At 38.2% G+C, this 19,183-nt stretch overlaps 1 protein-coding gene across 1 annotated transcript in view; it reads left to right on the top strand.

Moving 5' to 3' along the window:
* Positions 1 to 19,183, top strand: part of GRM8 (glutamate metabotropic receptor 8) — a 376,332-nt gene that overhangs the window by 292,851 nt on the left and 64,298 nt on the right. Inside the window, exon 8 of the mRNA XM_075146659.1 lies at positions 11,075 to 11,211. Coding sequence (XP_075002760.1) covers positions 11,075 to 11,211 — 137 coding nt within the window. The remainder of the gene's footprint in view (positions 1 to 11,074; positions 11,212 to 19,183) is intronic.

Genomic DNA, 19,183 nt, shown 5'->3' on the forward strand with positions numbered 1-19,183 from the left:
AAATATAAACATATACTTGATAACATTAAAATGAATGTTTACACCCAAGAACATTTGATACTATCCAGTCTATAATATCATGCAAACAAAACTATACATTTATTTACACATTTGTATAGTTGTTACCCCCCAAACCTAACCATCCTCTTATAAATTCCTCTTCCAGTACAAGCGGTTAGCACTTACCAGATAATGCCATACCCCCTTGCTACTATTTTAGTATGTTACTAGAGTAATATTTATCTTACAGTTGAATTTTATGTGATGTGTTGATTTTTAAGGGATTGAGTTATGTATCCCCATTGCATACAACATCCGTTCCCAGAGCCTGTTGGCTTTTTTTGACTTACTGGGTTCTTCAGCTGCAGCACTGAACCAATCATCTCTGGCACACAATGTATGCCATAGATTTTAAGATTAAACCTGTCTCTATGGATTTTCCGAATACAGAATAAAAATGGCCTGGATTCTTCCAAGTATGTTGGTAGCACTGAGCTTTTTGGCTACATGTAGGGAATGGCAAGCTCTTTCACTCTGTCTCCTCTCTTCACCCCAAATCCCCCTCCCTATCTACCGTGATGTTGTTGTGTGGACAGGGCTGTCCCTTTTCCAGAAGTGGAAAGAACAAAGCTAAGGAGGCAGGGGAGTCCAAAGGGGCTCGTTTTCTGTTCCTCACTCGTTCCTACCCTATCAGAATCTCCTTCTTCACACTTCTTTCCTAGGACTGATGGATGTTACTGCCAATGCCACAGTGCTAATGCCTGCCTTGCTTTAGCACCTATGGGTGAAGAAGCTCATCTACATCTCCTACCCCTCCCAGTTAGCCCTGGAGTAGGGAAAGTCATTCACATAGCATTGCCCCACCTCTGAGAGGGGAGGTGAAAGTAGAGGCATAGCCTTGCTGTGCAGAGAAAGGGATCAGCCCAGGCTGGGAAATATAAAAATGCCTTCACAATACTGTGTCACTATAGCAGAACTGGTGTCTAGCAATTTTAATTCTTTATCTGGCAAAATATGAATTTTAATTCATGATACAGTCAATTATATATATACTTATCATCTGTTAATAGACTCAAGGTGCTGTAAGAAGAGGAGCTAGAGTTCTGTCCTTTTATATTCTGGAGTGAGTATTACTTGTTAGAGGATATGAACAAAAATTTCACCAGTGGTTTGCTGAGAGTGGCCAATAGCAGATGCCTGGGGAGAGAATGTAGGGAACAAAAAAAATGTAGAAGAATTTTTCTCCTGTATATTCTTCTTGCAATTAATAGCTGAAGGACTGCATGAACCAGAGTTGCTTTTAATAACCACTGATAGACATACTAACGAATGATGGGGCAAATTGCTTTTTAATATACCTATACTGTTAATATACCTATATTTTCAAATTTTTTTTATTTTAGGGTAAGTTTTATGAGACATCGTGTCTCTGTGCTTGCCGTGGCAAGAAGTTCTAATACATTCTGGAAGGAAAAAAGTACTACTTTTTATTTGTTATTCTTGGCGGTTCATGGCTTAGACAGGTGCACTCTGCTGGACGGCCGAGCCCAGAGAGTTGTGATGAATGGAGTTAAATCCAGTTGGCGGCCGGTCACGAGCGGTGTTCCCCAGGGCTCAGTACTGGGGCCGGTCCTGTTCAATATCTTTATCAACGATCTGGATGAGGGGATCGAGTGCTCCCTCAGTAAGTTTGCAGATGACACCAAGTTGGACGGGAGTGTTGATCTGCTCGAGGGTAGGAAGGCTCTGCAGAGGGACCTGGACAGGTTGGATCGATGGGCTGAGGCCAATTTTATGAGATTCAACAAGGCCAAGTGCCGGGTCCTGCACTTGGGTCACAACAACCCCATGCAACGATACAGGCTTGGGGAAGAGAGTCTGGAAAGCTGCCCAGAAGAAAAGGACCTGGGGGTGCTGGTTGACGGCTGGCTGAACATGAGCCAGCAGTGTGCCCAGGTGGCCAAGAAGGCCAATGGCATCCTGGCCTGTATCAGAAATAGTGTGGCCAGCAGGAGCAGGGAGGTGATCGTGCCCCTGTGCTCGGCACTGTTGAGGTGCACCTCGAATCCTGTGTTCAGTTTTGGGCCGTTCACTACAAGAAGGACATGGAGGTGCTGGAGCGTGTCCAGAGAAGGGCAACGGAGCTGGTGAAGGGTCTGGAGAACAAGTCTTCTGAGGAGTGGCTGAGGGAACTGGGACTGTTTAGTCTGGAGAAGAGGAGGCTGAGGGGAGACCTCATCGCTCTCTACAACTACCTGAAAGGAGGTTGTAGCGAGGTGAGTGTTGGTCTCTTCTCCCAAGTAACTAGCGATAGGACGAGAGAAAATGGCCTCAAGTTGCGCCAAGGGAGGTTTAGATGGGACATTAGGAAAAATTTCTTTACTGAAAGAGTGGTCAGGCCTTGGAACAGACTGCCCAGGGAAGTGGTGGAGTCACCATCCCTGGAGGTATTTAAAAGACGTGTAGATGAGGCCCTTAGGGACATGATTTAGTGGGCATGGTAGTGTTGGGTTGATGGTTGGACTCGATGACCTTAGAGGTCTTTTCCAACCTTAATGATTCTATGATTCTATGATAAATACCATGTGCTCATGATACCCACCCTGACTGATGTTCTCATGCAGGGGTGGAATGAGTTGTTCCTTTCACAGAAGTACACGTTTCTAATCATTCACTGTACTGAAGACCAAGACATCAAATAAATCATACCCATCTCTGCAGAATCACAACTAAAGTTCTTGTCCATCAGCTTCAATGGTATAAAGTTGTGCTGCCAGACCTGGTATTGATTTATATCAGTTTATTTTAATACCAAATTTTTTACTTTCTCTATGAGCCTTGTAGTGGGTACCGCAATAATTTGTATCACATATGCCCTAAATCTGTATAGAGTTCATTTCCTGTAGCACACTGTTTCCCGTTGGTTCTATTTTGTGCATTCATACATGAACAGCCAGAATCTGCCCCATGGTAAGTAAGATAAATTGCCTAAACATGGGCATCGAATGCCATTTCAGATACCCCAGGGTATCCATCTGGCCTCCAGCTGCTGCCTCAGAAAGGCACAGGTTCTCTGTCATGTGCATATTCTGCATATCTGTGTGGATGTCTCCAGTATCTTAGGATATTTAAAATGTCAGCAAGCACCTACGTTTACAGCAACTGGATGCAATCCTGTTTTATTGTCCCAGTCTTGAACTGAGACATTTAGGGTGAGCATAAAGAGAAGTCATTTCAGATTTTGAATAGGTATAAGACAATCATCGTTTGTTATTTTAGTAACCACATTGCTCATTGTTTGAAAATGCCTGTTGTATAGAGATTGAGCAGATAATGGCTTCATTTATCACAAACCTTAAATAGTTTTATACTGTGTGTATTCCTCCTCTGTCTGCCAGCCTAACATTCACAAATTAACTTTTGTTAGTTCTGATTAGTTGTTTATAATTCTCTGGTATTTTTTTTTCAAGTATTAAATGTTTTAACAGCTTGTATTTACTCTTTCTATTGATTCCACTTCAACCGTCTATTTGTCACTGAAATACTTATCAGTGGCAAATTTTTGAAATTTTACAGATGCATTCTTCTTCTCTGAGAACTCTCAGTACTGGAAGTTCAAATGGTTACTCTCCCTCTTTCTACTTTACTGAGAACAATTTAATTCATGTACATCTCTGTAGTACCTTTTCCTTTTAACAACTAATTAAAATGAGATGTTAATTAAAAAAAAGATCTGAACCCCCAACTCTAGCACTCAAAACTAATTGTATCTATTAATGAAATAAGGGTTGATCCTACAAATCTGAGGAATCATCCACTAAAGCCAAATTCTAACAGATGGTGCATTCTGAAGTTTTTAGTACACAACAGTTAACTGTATTACAGTGCGCAATAAACTGCTTGACTTCTGTTTACCTAAACATACCCTTGAATCCATGCTGACTGCATAAGGATTCATAACAGAAAAAAAAATGTATGTGGAGCAGCTCAAAGGATGAAGACTTTGCTTAAGTAATTTTCATTTCAGTTTAAAAAATGAAATTAATATCAAGCCACTGAAATCTGGTGAAATACCAGACTTGTATCTGGTATCAAGCTTTGCAATGGAATCAGCTCCACTAGAGTTGGAATATCCTGTAAATGGCAGTTGTGAGACTTATTAGCACAACCACTTTTCTACACTTATGTCAAGGCACTGAAGTAGCAGTGCCTCATAATAAGTAAATTTTTACTAAAGGTTTTCATATCAGAAAAATCCAAGGCTGTTGATTTAATTTAACAGATTTATTTTTTTTTAAATAAGACCCACCACTATTCTTAATTTAGGATCCATTACAGATGGATCACTTTAATATGCGGTTGGCCACTACTACACGTAAACTTGTGGTTTTCCAGTCATTCCACTTCTTCTCCACCTGAGATGTAAAGAGAACAACTTCACTGGAAGGCATCTGGGCAAGTGTACTCCCTAACCTCACAGGGAACTAAGATTACAGTTTGCATTAGGAGCGGGGATGTTTTAGATTCATGTGAAATGTAACTTGATAAAGTAGGCACATGCAGGTTAAGGTAGTTGCTGAGCAGCATCTTAAGAATATCAAGGTACATGTTTAAAGATTTCTTCAGAAGAATGTGAATTTTCAAGTTCAGTGCACAAAGGACCTGTCATAAAACAGTTGTTTATCAGAAAGAGTCCTCCTTGGCATCAGTGTAAGAAATTAAAAATTCAAAAAGATCCATCACATCCTTGATTCTGAATTTAATACTTCATGCAGTTTTTTTTTTCTCCTCTAAATAACATGTCTGGCTAGTTTCAGCTGCATTTTGAAAGGTTCATAAACAGCTGAGGTCACAGACACATTGCTTCAGTAATGTTTATCTAATGTGCTAGTTTAACATGCAGAGTTGTTTAATGCTGCTGGCTGTAAAGTGGGAAGGAGGAGGGAGAATTTCTTTCAGTACCAGACTATTACTTTATATCTACAATAAGTAAATGTGTCCTTAGGCTTAATAAAATGTAAGTTATTCTTTTATGCCATGGATATGGATTGTCTTCAACTGAATGGTAACAGAACTATTCTACAAAGCATCCTTCTATAGGGTTTATAGAACGTTATTTATTTAGTCTGATTTTAGAGTGATTTTGAAGCAGGATCTATTTATCAGCCATTCAGTGTTTCAAAAAATCTAAGGGACTTGGTATGCAGTACAGCAAAGACTCCGAAGCTTTTAGATGATCGCGTCATACTTACAATATATATAGCTGTTAAAAGGATGTCCAGTAGTAGACAAATGCTTATGTTTATGACTTGAAAAACTCAGGACACCAGTTCAGGTGCACAGCCCAGTATTTCTTTGTCTGTCTTTTGAACCACATCATTGGACGTAGCCACAGCTCTGCTGTCAGGACAGTGTAATAGCTTCGTGCTATGATGTCTTCGAAGGAGTAGAAGAATGGATGGAGCTCTGTCTCCATGTGTTTCCCACTGTATCTCATCCATTTTGTTGCTTTTAGGTAAGTAGTTCCTGTAAAGGGAAATGAACACTTTCACCCTATGCTAACCATGAGACTGAACTGCTGGTCTTTCCTTTACACACTGAGGACATTAAATGAGCTACATTTTCCTCTTCTGTTTTACCTTTTTAACTGCAAAAGAGTGTGATTTCAAAACAAGTCTGTAAATCTTTTGAACAATGTTTCATTGTGAAATTTGAAAATTTCCTTCCACTTATCAGTCTACAGTTATACATCAGGAAAAAAAAAAAACAAACCAACTTTCTAAAAGTATTCTAGGACTGCTCAGCAAAGAGAAACTTCAGAAACAAAATAAGTTAGTAACTATGTTTATATATTAAAAAAAAAAAAGATTGGCTCAAAGGAAAGACGAAGAAGATGAAGGTTCACACATGATTTTCCATAGTTAGCCAAGCTTATTATGTATTCTTAAAATTGTACCATGTAATTCTGTTTTAGGCATTCAGAATATATTAAAAATTTAGTTAAGATGATGACAGATTGAATACAATTACCTGAGTCAATCATGGGTTAAAATTATGCATGGCAACATAACCACACAGAGAACAAAATGTGAAAAGGCCCAAAAGCACAGTTCCCTCACTGCTCTTTAACTACCTTGTTAAATGATTGCTGACAAATTATGAAAAAAAAAAAGATCATTAAATTAGTGAAATTATTTAAAAAAATGTGAGCTACTTTGTATTCTGTGAGGTGCTCTACACTAGCATTACAGGGATATTTTCCCTAAGCAAAAGTAACATTTTCCTGTGATGGTGCCCAATAAATGTGGTTCCTGGATGAGGATATCCAAGTTCATTCTCTAAGATAAATATCCTATCCAAGAACTGTTCAGTGTGGTTTCCCAAAATCTTTTTATGTAAGCTGCCATTTACATAACCTGGGCTCACTACCTCAGGTCAGTGGTGTATTTTGTATTACTTTCTCTCCACAGTGTGTTGCATTTAAATTTAGCAGCCGGTCCTCAATGACCATTAAGTGGAGCAATTAAACACTCCATGTCTTAAACTAGTACTAAGATGCAATTCCCTGTAATGGTAATGATACTGTGTAACCATACCTGGCAGTACAGTACAGGATATCAAGAGCGCTCAATTCTGCATATCAGGTTGTCAAAAAAGAGATGCATTTGTACAACTCAATGGCATTTGTTGCAGTGCTATATACTGAATCTAGATGTACCTCCACCTATGCTATTAGTTATGGTCAGCTACAATGTTTCTCCACATGGTTTAATTATCTGATCTCTACACAGTGTTAATCAGTTTTCCCACACAAATATTCACTTTAATTTGACGGACTATCCAATAAAATCTTAGAAAACCTTTTCATTTTGTGGACTATCTATTTTCAGGCAAACTGTTCATCTGGACAGGGTATATTTCATCCTTGCATTCATAATTTTGGGAACCCTTGCTAAAATCCCCAGTTTTTCTTCAAGTGCCTTTAAGTTTTGCTTTTCTGGTTATGTAGCTAATCGTTTATTATCACAATCCATCCATGCATACCTTCTTGTTTTAGGTCCATTAAATGTTTCATTCCACAAAGCAACAATGAACTAAAAGACATATATAAATCATAAGACATAGATGAAAATAATGGTCTGGTACTGCATGCTCACAGTATTTACTAGTTATGGCAGCATTGCTAGTACATCATCAAATTTACTTTACAGCAGGCACTGTGACTATTATTGTACTTTCTAAAAATCTGTTATTCAACAGAGGGATAGTACGTTCTTCTCAGTGTTTGGGGGTCTGAATCTTCCGTGACTTATTCCAGGTTTTAACAAGGTGTCATGGTTTAACCCGGCAGGCAGCTAAACACCACACAAGTGTTCGCTCACTCTCCCCCAGTGGGATGGGGAAAAGAATCAGAAAAAAGGGGTTGGGTTTAAGACAACCTCATGGGTTGAGGTAAAGACAATTTAATAGGACAGAAAAGGAAAGGGAAATAATAATAATGATAAAAGAATATACAAAACAAGAAATGCACAATGCAATTGCTCACCACCTACTAACCGATGCTCAGCCAATTCCTGAGCAGCAGCTGCCCCCCCCCAGCCAACACCCCTAGTTTTTGTTCAGCATGACGTCATATGGCATGGAATATCCCTTTGGCCAGTTTGGGTCATATATCCAAATACAGCACTATAATATCCAAAACACAGCACTATACCAGTTACTAGGAAGAAAATTAACTGTATCCCAGCCGAAACCAGGACAATAACACACTGATGTTTTAGTTGTTGCTAAGTAGAGCTTACATAGTCAAGGACTTTTCAGCTTCTCATGCCCTGCCAGCGAGAAGCTGGGAGGGGACACAGCCAGGACAGTTGACCCAAACTGGTAGAGGTATTCCATACCATATGACATCATGCTCAGTATATAAACTGGGGGAGTTGGCTGGGGGACGGCGACTGCTGCCTGGGAACTGGCTGGGTATCAGTCGGCGGGTGGTGAACCATTGCATTGTTCATCACTTATTTTGTATATTCTTTTATGACTATTATTATTTTCCCTTCCTTTACTGCCTTATTAAACTGACTTTATCTCAACCCACAAATTTTACTTTTTTTTCGATTTTCTCCCTCATCCCACTGAGCAGGGGGGCAGTGAGCGGACAGGTGTGTGGGATTTAGCTGCCTGCTGGGTTAAACCACGACAGTCCTTTTTGGCGCCCAACGTGGGGCACGAAGGGTTGAGGTAATGACAGATCTGACCAGAGCATGTTAAAACAAATTTGTTATAAGCATTCATTATATTAGTTTAGTAGTCGCTGGTCACGATATTGATTTATTTGCTCTCAGAGTTGTTGTATTTGTTCTCAGAGTTGTGTTACATAACATCTTATGTATATATACTGTTTATCAGTATTTATGTGCTGTTTACCACCTCTGGGAGGTAGATTAAGATTATTGTTTTGCTGTACTGTATAACACTAGCTTATGGTACGATAAAATTATTGGTCATGGGATCAATCTGGTAGTTGTACTCAGCATTGCCGTCACCTCTGTACTTCAGGAACCATCTATCAGAAATTATTAATAATTACACTTTTTACTTTTTCTCCTCGGAGAGCCAACCTATGGGGGAGACACCTTCCTCCATCTTCCCCTTCTCCTCCAGGCTAATTACCATAACTCCTGAGAATTTTGAATATCCTTGGGATGTTCAAACCAGCATGTTCCTATTGCTATGTCTCCTGAACGTGGTTCAGGTCTTGTTTAGGGTTAAACAACTATTTAAGAATACCATAGAGAGATCTACCCCTGCGACAGGCACTGTGGCTACTCCAACCCCGGTGACAGACATTGTGATTGCTTCAACCCTCAAGACAGGCACTGCAGCTACTCAAATCCAAAACAGCACTATACCAACAACTAGGAAGAAAATTAACTCTATCCCAGCCGAAACCAGGACACAAGCTTAACTTTATTACCTTGGCACAGGTTGGTTTAATTTCTGCTATATGAGAAAGGTCTTGTTGGACTCAGTTGGAGTGGCAGCTGAATTCAGCAGGATGCTGCATCCCTGTCAACTGAGGTGCACAGCGTGAGATGCTGTTACACTCTGGGTGGGAACACCACTATATCAAAGAGAAAGATGGTTCTGGCCAGTAGTATAGCCTGCCTCTTTGTACATGATATTTCTAAAACCAGCAATAGATCATAAGCTCACACAGTTATTGCTGAGCATAAGAGTGTCTGAAGTTTCCATTGGTCTTAAGGGATACAAAGGACATTTTGTATCTGTTGGTAAAAGATACCTGTTCTTTCCATGAGCTCTTTAAATGCTGCTGAGTATAAAGATGAATTCCATCATTACTTGAGAATAATATTTTGAGGGTTTCCTCCACACGTCCATACCAACAACAGTTGAGTATGCGTTTATTGGGTGGAAGAAATTTATTGGATCAACCTGCTATTTGAGCAGTGAAGAATAATTTAATTGTGTGGAAGATTGTAAACTGGTATTTTTCTTGCCCTCCATTCTGTCAAAGGAATTGGGAGCAAAGCACGAAGCGCTTTCCAAAATTTTATGTTGAGTCTCTTGTAACTTCATGGGGCCTTGAGTCTTTATCACACAAAATTTTTTGATACTCCTCTTCCATCATTGCTCACCTCTAATTTTTGCAGCCAGAGTTTTGCTGGCAGAACTGTGAAATTAGCACAGTAATTAATGTGCCACTTGTCACCCTCAAAGCACTGTTTATTTCACTGGATTTCAGTTTTGTATGAAAGCTGCTATACAAAAAAAGAGAACAAAATACTTTATGGGAGACAGATAGACAGACATACAAGAAAAAGTATTTATGTTGAAATTCAGGGGTATGTAGATTGCTATCCCCACTTCTACTGGCTAGCTTCCGCTTGATATGTACCCAGAATCTCCAGCTTTTTTTGGCATTCTCTGGAAACCACGTACAGTGGACTTAGTGCCTCTAGGTGCTACATTAACAAGTCTTACACTGTAGGAATTTACTATCAACCGGATATTCTCCTTTTCTTGGTTGTTCATATAGAGAAATGTGAAAACATTGGGGGTGGGTTTTGTGGTGGTTTGGTTTTTTCCCCCAGTAAAGATAGATTTCATTCTCCAGCCTCTGAAATAGAACTTTAACATACTTTAATTTGTCTTCAATGGACCTCAACTATAAATATGATCCACCTATACATACGAATTTGGGGGATGGGTGAAAATGACATTCTTTGTGTAGTTTTTGAAAAGTCTCTGTAGGAGTGCAGATCCTTGATGTCACCTTGAGGGAATTCATCGAAATGTGTTCTAATTTGGCTGGCCTGGTTGCCAAGGTAGACGTGTAGTTTTCAATCTTTGAACATTTTGTTGATCGAAGTAAGAACAGAGTGTCGATTTATAACTTTTGACAGCTCCAGCAATGGCCCTTTCTGTCAGGCAGTGTCATGTATAGAGGAGAGAGCAACAAGCACAGCTGCTATCCTTAATTTATTTTGATAAAACACTTTTACACAGGTGGTCAGTGCTAGAAACTTATCACATTAGCTGTGACCAGATTTAGACACTTGCATCTCGAGGTCTTTTATGAGCGTTGGCTCCTAAGTTGATGATATTTGTTTTATTTTTATATTTAATAGGGAAATTGTTTATGAAGTTCATTACAAGATTGCTATTTTGTGCCTACTGCACTGTATTTACATCCTAAAGTGAAATTGTGCCCTTCTGCAAGTCAAAAGGATTTTCTCCACTTCTGTTTTATCACAGGATTGCCTAATGTTCTGTAATACACACACACAAAAAACCAACCAACCAACCAACCAAAAAGATTGCAAAAGATTATCTTTTAAAATTGTTTTAATTAACCATAAATAGGGTAGATTTTGTGATGATGATGATAACACGCATTTTCTCTTTTTGAGGTTTTTGGATTTATTACCATACTAGCCTTGCATTACGAAGAACCTGTTCAATCACTAATTAGTATTTTTCCTCCAAAAGATATTTTCTGGAAAATTGCTTTAAAGGTATTTATCCTAATTGCTTTTTAATTTTTTTTCAGGGAGTGCTGGAACACCTGTTATCTTCAATGAAAATGGAGATGCTCCTGGACGCTATGATATTTTTCAGTATCAAATCACCAACAAGAGTACAGAATACAAAGTAATTGGTCAGTGGACTAACCAACTTCATCTAAATGTAAGTACTAGTTTGATTATGATGCTGGCATTGGAGAATACTAATTTGAGTATTACATTATTTCAAAACACTTAAAAAATGTTGATGATTTCGTCTGTCAGTTGGCAGAAGAAAGGTCTTCCATTCTCTTCTTGAGAAAACAGTAAAAGATAGCACAATAACCTGAACCAAATTCTTTATATTTTAAAGTAGGTTGGGTTGTGTATTACCTGCTCTTTTAAATGATATTTTAGAATAATTGTATATCTGATATTCCTCAAACTGATTATGAAGTCAGGCAGGGAAATAGTAACTCATCCTTCAAAAGAGGGTGTCAGAAAAAATGATGGATACATATATATTGCCCAGGTATTTCAAATAATATAAGGGGATGGAAATGTATTTAGTAAAAGAGAAGTTTGGACTTTAACCACTTCTGATTTAATTGAAACACTGGGATGATGAACTATTGCAATAAAAATATTTCTTGAATATAAAGGGAGAATTTGGAGTTTTTCTATACATTTCACTAGGATTAGTATAGTCCCTCATTACTCAATAGCAGAAGAAACAAAAGACACAACTTACCCATCCTTAGTAGGTGTTTCTAATTGCTGCTTTAATATGTTTTGCAAGTTTTGTGGTAGTTAAGCCCCACCTGTGCACGGAATTATATATGTTTTGCAAATGGCCATCCCAATAAGATTCAGAGAATATAATATGCAATATTTGTATGACAGTTAAGCATCAAGCCACAGCTGTAACTTGAGAAGTTGTTGGGTCCAAGTTACTTCTTTCTGTCAGAAGATGGCTCCATGTGAGGAGAGTTACAGTCATGGGAAAAACAAAATGAAGTTAACCGGTTTCCTTGTTAGCTGTGCAATATTTACAGGTTTACTTGAGGTATGTTAGCCATTTGGGTAGCTCTGCAAATGTGAAATATCAAGTGTTGTTTTGCTAAGGGCTGATGAGAAGGGCAACGGTGCGAATTGATGACTAGATCACCAAAGGGAGTTTATTCAGTGACTTTAATCAAATCACAAAAAGCAGGTTTCAAACATCGCTGGTTTGCCACGTGAGAGGTTCCTGAAGAAGAATAACAAAGACAGTGTAGTATATATTTACAAATGACTCTCCTGTTGAGACTACTTTGCAACAATTATCTGAGTGCTACCCACAGTAACACATATGATAGCTCCCCATTTTCAGCCACAGCTGTTAAACCACTTTACCATATCTACCGTTTAATATCTATAACTACTTGGCAAGGACTCATTTATTTAATTCTTCTGCCCAAATAGAAAAACCCTACCAACAGAAACTGTGTGTAGCAGATTGTGTGGTAGTGTTATCTCCCTCCACTAACCTGATATGTGTCTGTTGAAACGCATGAAAGCAAAAAAATGGTTAAACAAGTTTAAAGATTAATACTACATAATAATTTCTGGAAAACACTAGTTAGATCCTTATCATAACCATTATGGTATACATTCCAGATCTTCATAATTGCTACAGTTTTCTGAAAAGTTAATGTTTATTAGGTAAGCTGAAAAACTGATACACACATTTTAAACAAACTAGCATGGCATTTACATAGTAGTAGTTAAAAGCTATCTTAGAATTTGCTTCAATTTTAATTCCATTCCAATATGCCTTTTTCTATCCTCCCCTAGACTGCTAAATTTTTCATTAAGCTTGTAGCTTTTCAGTCCCATTATTTCTGCCTGATGTATGTGTACTCCAGGGAGTTCTCTGCAATATGATTAGATTGGCTGCTACTCAGACTGCTGAAACCACACCATGCTAACCACATTGACCACAAAGCTAACAGGAAAGAATTTATCTAAGGACACCTCTTGTTAAGTCTCATTAAGAATGGATGTGTTAGGATGTTCTTTGCCTCTCTTTTTTTGTTGCTTTTTTCACCTCCATGAGCTCACGTGCTGGACACAATGGGTTTTCCAAATTCGCGGGCAAGCTCTGTCTAGCGTGTGGAGTTCTGGAGATGTGAACAGGCCGGCACATCCACAAGCAGTGGGTGTTTCTGCTCCCAGCCTCGTACCATGGCCCCGCTCTCATCCCACCGCCCCCTCTCTGCTGCACACCCCCTGCTCACACAGCCCAGGGTGCAGGCACACAGGGCTCTGTCCCTCTGGATTGATTCAGCAAGGAGATATTTCTCTCACTACCTTTCTCTCCTGTTTCTCGACTTACTCATCTTTATCTAAAGCCTGGAAGATTTCTAAAGGGACGACTTTATTTCTTAAACTTTGCCACGGCTTGACATGCTGGATGCAAGTCTCCATCGGTGTCTGCAGGCACTGGTATAATAATAATGAAGAAGTAAAGTAATAATAATATAATATATAATAATAATAATAATAATAATAATAATATAATAATAATATATATAATATATAACATAATTATATATAATATATATGATATATAATAATATATATATAATATAATAATAATATAATATAATAATAAAGAAGTCATAGTAGGGGTGGTACAGTTTGTTTCCATCTGTTTCTATACTCTCCAAACTGACTTAGCACGTGTCAAATGTAATTTATGCCACATGATAATCTGCTGTGGCAAAGCTGTTGCTTCCTCTCACTAGAAAAAATGTACTAAAACCAAGTAATCTTTGTGAATTATTGTCAATACTCCAAATCATCATATTGCAAATTAGGTAGTGCCTTTGACTGCCAATGGATCAGAGGGAACAGTGGATGTTTTCATAGAATCATAGTATGGTTTGGGTTGGAAGGGACCTTAAAGATCATCTAGTTCCAAGCCCCCTGCCATGGGCAGGGACACCTTCCACTAGACCAGGTTGCTCAAAGCCCCATCCAACCATCCACAACTTCTCTGGGCAACCTGTTCCAGTGACTCGCTATCTTCACCATGAAGAATTTCTTCCTTCTATCTAATCTATATCTACCCTCTAAATCTACCCTCGTTTCATTGGTTTCAGTGAAAACGTCTGTATTTATCCAAGGCAAAACACTACTAAGATGGCAGAGCACTTTTTACCCTGCTATTCTAATACTTTTCCCACTGTATCTTTCGTTCTCCTGCAGTTTCCTCTTAATGAAGACACATGTAAATATGACTTTTAATGAATCTCTGTCAGCTAGATATCCTCTATAGATACTTCTACTCCTGTTTTGACAGATATTTCTACTTCAAATTGTGTGGTAACATGTTGTAGCTATGACTGTGTTTATGATTGTGTTCATCTATACAGCTGATATTGAGCTTCAGAAAATTTATAATGTTTATTAATTTATTTATGCCCGAAAAATAAATCATAATAAATCACCAGGTTTGCAGCACAGTTCAACCCTTGGAACAATTAATGTAGCTAAGATTAGAACATGTCTTCCATCTAAATAATTGAATAAAAGGGTTTCATTTTTTCTTTCTGATCTTTTTTCCCCCCCCCTTCCTTTTTGTTTTCCTTTTCCTTAGGATGCTCTGTTTGGTTTTGGCTGCAAGTCTCTGTTGTGTGGGCTATGGGTCCTCACCCGGTGGCCAGCCCTAGTCCTGTCTCTGACCCTGACCCTTAGGATTCAGGATTCCTCTGCTGGGGTCGCTGGTTCCTCAAAGTTTTTGCTGGCTCTGCAGGGTCCTTGTGGTCAAGCTTCAGACTTGTTCCCTTCCTGGTGCAGTGCTGGCTTTCCCTTTAGGCAGAAAGTGCTGACTCTGGCTAGATAAACACTGTATCATGCTCCCTAAGGGGCTCTTTGTCAGCAGGCTTCACCACCTGCAGAGACCCTTTTAGCTGTGATGCTGGTTTTCCTCTGTAATCCTCAGTAACATTAATGCTCTCCTTTAGGCAGACTGACCTTTCAGATTTCCTTTGAAGTAGTTATAGCTTCCAGATATAGGAACTTCATGATTACTGATCAGTAATCTTACTCTTACTCTTAGTCTTGCAATTAGAATCATAGAATCATAGAATAGTTTGGATTGGAAGGGACCTTTAAAGGTCATCTAATCCAACCCCCCCTGCCATGGACAGGGACATTTTCAACTACATCAGGTTGCTCAGAGCCCCGTCCAACCTGACCTTGAATGTGTCCAGGGATGGGGAGGCTACCACTTCCCTGGGCAACCTGTTCCAGTGTAAAAACTGTACTGTTTTTACTGTTTCACTGTAAAAAATTTCTTCCTTATAGCTAGTCTAAATTTACCCTCTTTTAGTTTAAAACCATTCCCCCCTGTCCTGTTGCAACAGGCCCTGCTAAAAAGTTTGCTGCCATCTTTCTTATAAGCCCCCTTTAAGTACTGAAAGGCCACAATAAAGTCTCCCAGAAGCCTTCTCTTCTCCAGGCTGAACAACCCCAACTCTCTCAGCCTTTCTTCACAGGAGAGGTGTTCCATCCCTCTGATCATTTTCGTGTCCCTCCTCTGGACCCGCTCCAACAGGTCCATGTCTTTCCTGTGCTGAGGACTCCAGAGCTGGACGCAGTACTGCAGGTGGGGTCTTATCAGAGCAGAGTAGAGGGGCAGAATCACCTCCCTCGATCTGCTGGCCACGCTTCTTTTGATGCAGCCCAGGATACAGTTGGCCTTCTGGGCTGCGAGCGCACATTGCTGGCTCATGTCCAGCTTTTCGTCCACCAGTACACCCAAGTCCTTACAAAACAAACACATGCGTGACAATACTGACAGATACAGTATAGAAGTTAATTTGAAAAAGAATCATGATCTTCAAAATTTAAATTTTTGTGTGATTCTTTGACAGATGCAAGGAAACTCTGAAAGCAGATGTTTAGAAACATCAAGTTATAATCTCAAAGAACCTGATTGTCTTTTATACAGTTATCACTTCACATGATTCTGACAATGTAAATTTAAACCCCTTTTAAAGTCCTTTTACTCTCTAAGGTTGCTTGACTTTAAATGGTCTTAATGTACTGGAAATAACCAGACTGTAAAAATTTTTAGTATCACTCTGAAGGAAAAAATAGTTGCCTTAGAAATTCTGATCATTGACTACACGTTAACTGTCAGAGTTTTCTGTTGTCTGCTTTCCTTATTTTCTTTTCTTTATCAGTAGAAGAAGATAACTTATTTTTCAGGAAACTCTGATGGTTGAAAACATTTCTTCCAAAAAATATTCTGGTTTTCATAATGAATAAAAATCCAGGAAAAGGTAGCTGTTTCTGCAAAAGTTATGTTTTATTCATATTGCAACAGTATTTTGCATACCAGGTCACACGTAAAAGTTCCCTACAAATGTGTGGGTTTAGCAAATTTGAGTCTCAACCATATAATCTCTGTAGGAGGAAAGTTGTTAAAAACAAACTTGTTTTTCCTGTAACTTATGATTTGAAATCAACTTCCTTTTATGATTAACAATGAATTTCCTCTTAGAAACTGTGTTCTGTATTGCACGTGTTGTAACAAGGGCTAGATTGATCTAGATCGAGATGTTGACTGATGGCTTTTGCCAGTGACAGTAAATGGGAATAGACCCAGTCCTAAAGTTTTAATAACAAGTTTCTCAGTTTCCTTTCCTTAGGAACCTGTTCAGTTTGTTCTGGTTCATTTCTGAGGGACTTTTTTCCACTCTTTAAAAATGTTCTATTTTGAAATGTAAATGCCAGTTGTAAAAAGAAAAGTTGAAATGTTTAAGAATTTTAAAATCTAATATTTTGACTTTTAAAAAAAATCCTTTTAAATATAGTTTAAAACATTCTCAGATTTCATTTCAAGATTATACATTGTTTTGGTCTATGAAAATCTGTGTTTAATGATCCTAATCTGAAAAAATATGGGTTTTATATGATCTGGAAATCCATATATCTTCCATATTTAGTAAGGAAATCCGTATTCTTCCAAGTTAGTAATCCATATTCTTCCAAGTTAGTAATTTTGATTGATGCGACTTCAGACAGACACAATTATTGTTGCTTTCAGAATCAGGTATTTAGCTGATGCAGTTAAAAAGCTTGAGTGGATATCCATTTATATGATATTATTCCTTAAGAAAAAAACAAAGCATATCAAAACACTGCACGTTTCGAGTGATAATGGTGAAATTTTAAAGAGAGAATTCACTTCTGTTTGTTTTGGTGTTTTTTTTTTTTTTTTCACCAGAGCACAAGAGTTCTGTTGAAAGGCAACAGAAATTTTACAAAAACAGATTTTTAACATTCTCTTAAAAATAATAGGATGAATAAGCTTTCAGATTTATGGAGTGTATGCACTGAGGATATAAATGACTCAGGGGCATCCATTTTTCTGTAATGGTCTTGATTTATGACTAAGAAAATCATAAATTAAAATTGCACTGATGTGATGAACTATCAGAGAGACAGCCGTAATCATCATCAGCCTTAAGCACACTGTTTGGTGAACTAGTAAAAATTGGGAATTCCACATTGACAATGAGCTTCCCTTCAGGCAACCATATCACAAAAAGATTTGAATGAGTATTTGATTTCTCTTCTTTTCTAGAACTCTTGTAAATTATGTATCTAATCCTGAAGAAAACTATCAACACTGACATTAGTCAATTCTTTTTGGAAGTAACAGATTCAAAATGCATTAGTTCCCTTTCTTGTGACATGGTAAAAAAAAAAGCTTCTAATGTTTTCTCTAACTGCAGCAAATAAGTTTCAAGCTTTGCTGTAGGCCACTATATTTCATTAAAGAAGCCAGAGAGCCTCTTTTTTCCTGTGGTAGCTATTATATAATTGATAGATGTTTTCAAATTGCTGAACCTAAGCCCTGTGTTTAACAAAAGAACACACTACCCAGAAATACACAACAGGAGCACTTAGTGCTGTATATGATTATATCTATAAACAAAATATGACAATCATACGGCCTGCAGGGTGTTCTTCTGCCCATCTGTAATAGGGCAGTAGAGTTCAAACTTACATTCCATCCATGTTATCTGCCTGCAAATTGTTGATGCTGGGCTGAAAATAAAACTCAATGAGACAGGCAAAAATGTTTTAGGTTCTTCTATTTTTCTTCTCAAAATTATACTGCTGTCTTCTTTTATTCTACAGAGGGCTGAAAGTAGAAAGAGACTATTATCATTTTTAGAAGACTATTTAGGTTTTACAAAGCTAGTCCTGATCTTAGCACTGGTTAATAAGTATGACTCAGGATTTATTCTTCTTTACTCTCAGTGTCTGAGGTCAATATGAGACTTGTACTCACTATGGACCAATGCTAGACTGAAGAGATAAGTCAACAGTAGGCTGCAGTGGATGCAAATTGTAGACAAGCCAACAAAATACATGAAACATGGAATAAAATTGGGATTTTGTGATTTTGAAAGGTTACAGATTGTATTATTCATAAAAAATTATTTTGGGGTTGGGGGGGAAATAAGCTGAATATAGATGATGAAGAAGCATTAAATGATTTTGAGATATGCCTGTAGTAGAACAGATGTTATTTCAGACATGACTGAAAATCAAAACAGAGCTTGGATTCAAGAACCAATGACCTTAGGAGAACCCAAGAAGAATGACAACTTGTCTTTCTTCTGAAGCTTTTGGTCCTAATAGTCTTTTTTTTTTTTTTTCCCTCAATAAAACAGACATCTTGACTGATTCTCTAGAGAAAAAAAGAAAATGGAAAAAAGAGAGCTGCTAAGAAAATATCCTGAACTTGGATAACCATTTGTTCTTCATTAGAATGATACCAGATTGCCAATGAAACAGCCTCTGCTTGAGAGTTAGGATGAATAGGGATTTTTTCCCACCTTGTCAGGGTGAGTGAAAGTCAGGTTTCTCAAACGAAGCATGGGGTTGCTGTTGCACGCTTGGCTGTGAATTTGTCACAGGATTCTTGAGTGGATGGCAGATATTTTATAGTTTTTTGTGATCATCCTTTGTAAGAAGTGTTGTGATTAGCATGAACTGTTCTTTAAATAGCCATAGCCAACAGGACCATGGAGTATTCTTATTTTTTCAAAAAACCCGAAAGGAGGCCTTGCCATGCATAACAAATAAAA

Source organism: Calonectris borealis, chromosome 1 (genome assembly GCF_964195595.1).
Source record: "Calonectris borealis chromosome 1, bCalBor7.hap1.2, whole genome shotgun sequence".
Taxonomy (NCBI): domain Eukaryota; kingdom Metazoa; phylum Chordata; class Aves; order Procellariiformes; family Procellariidae; genus Calonectris; species Calonectris borealis.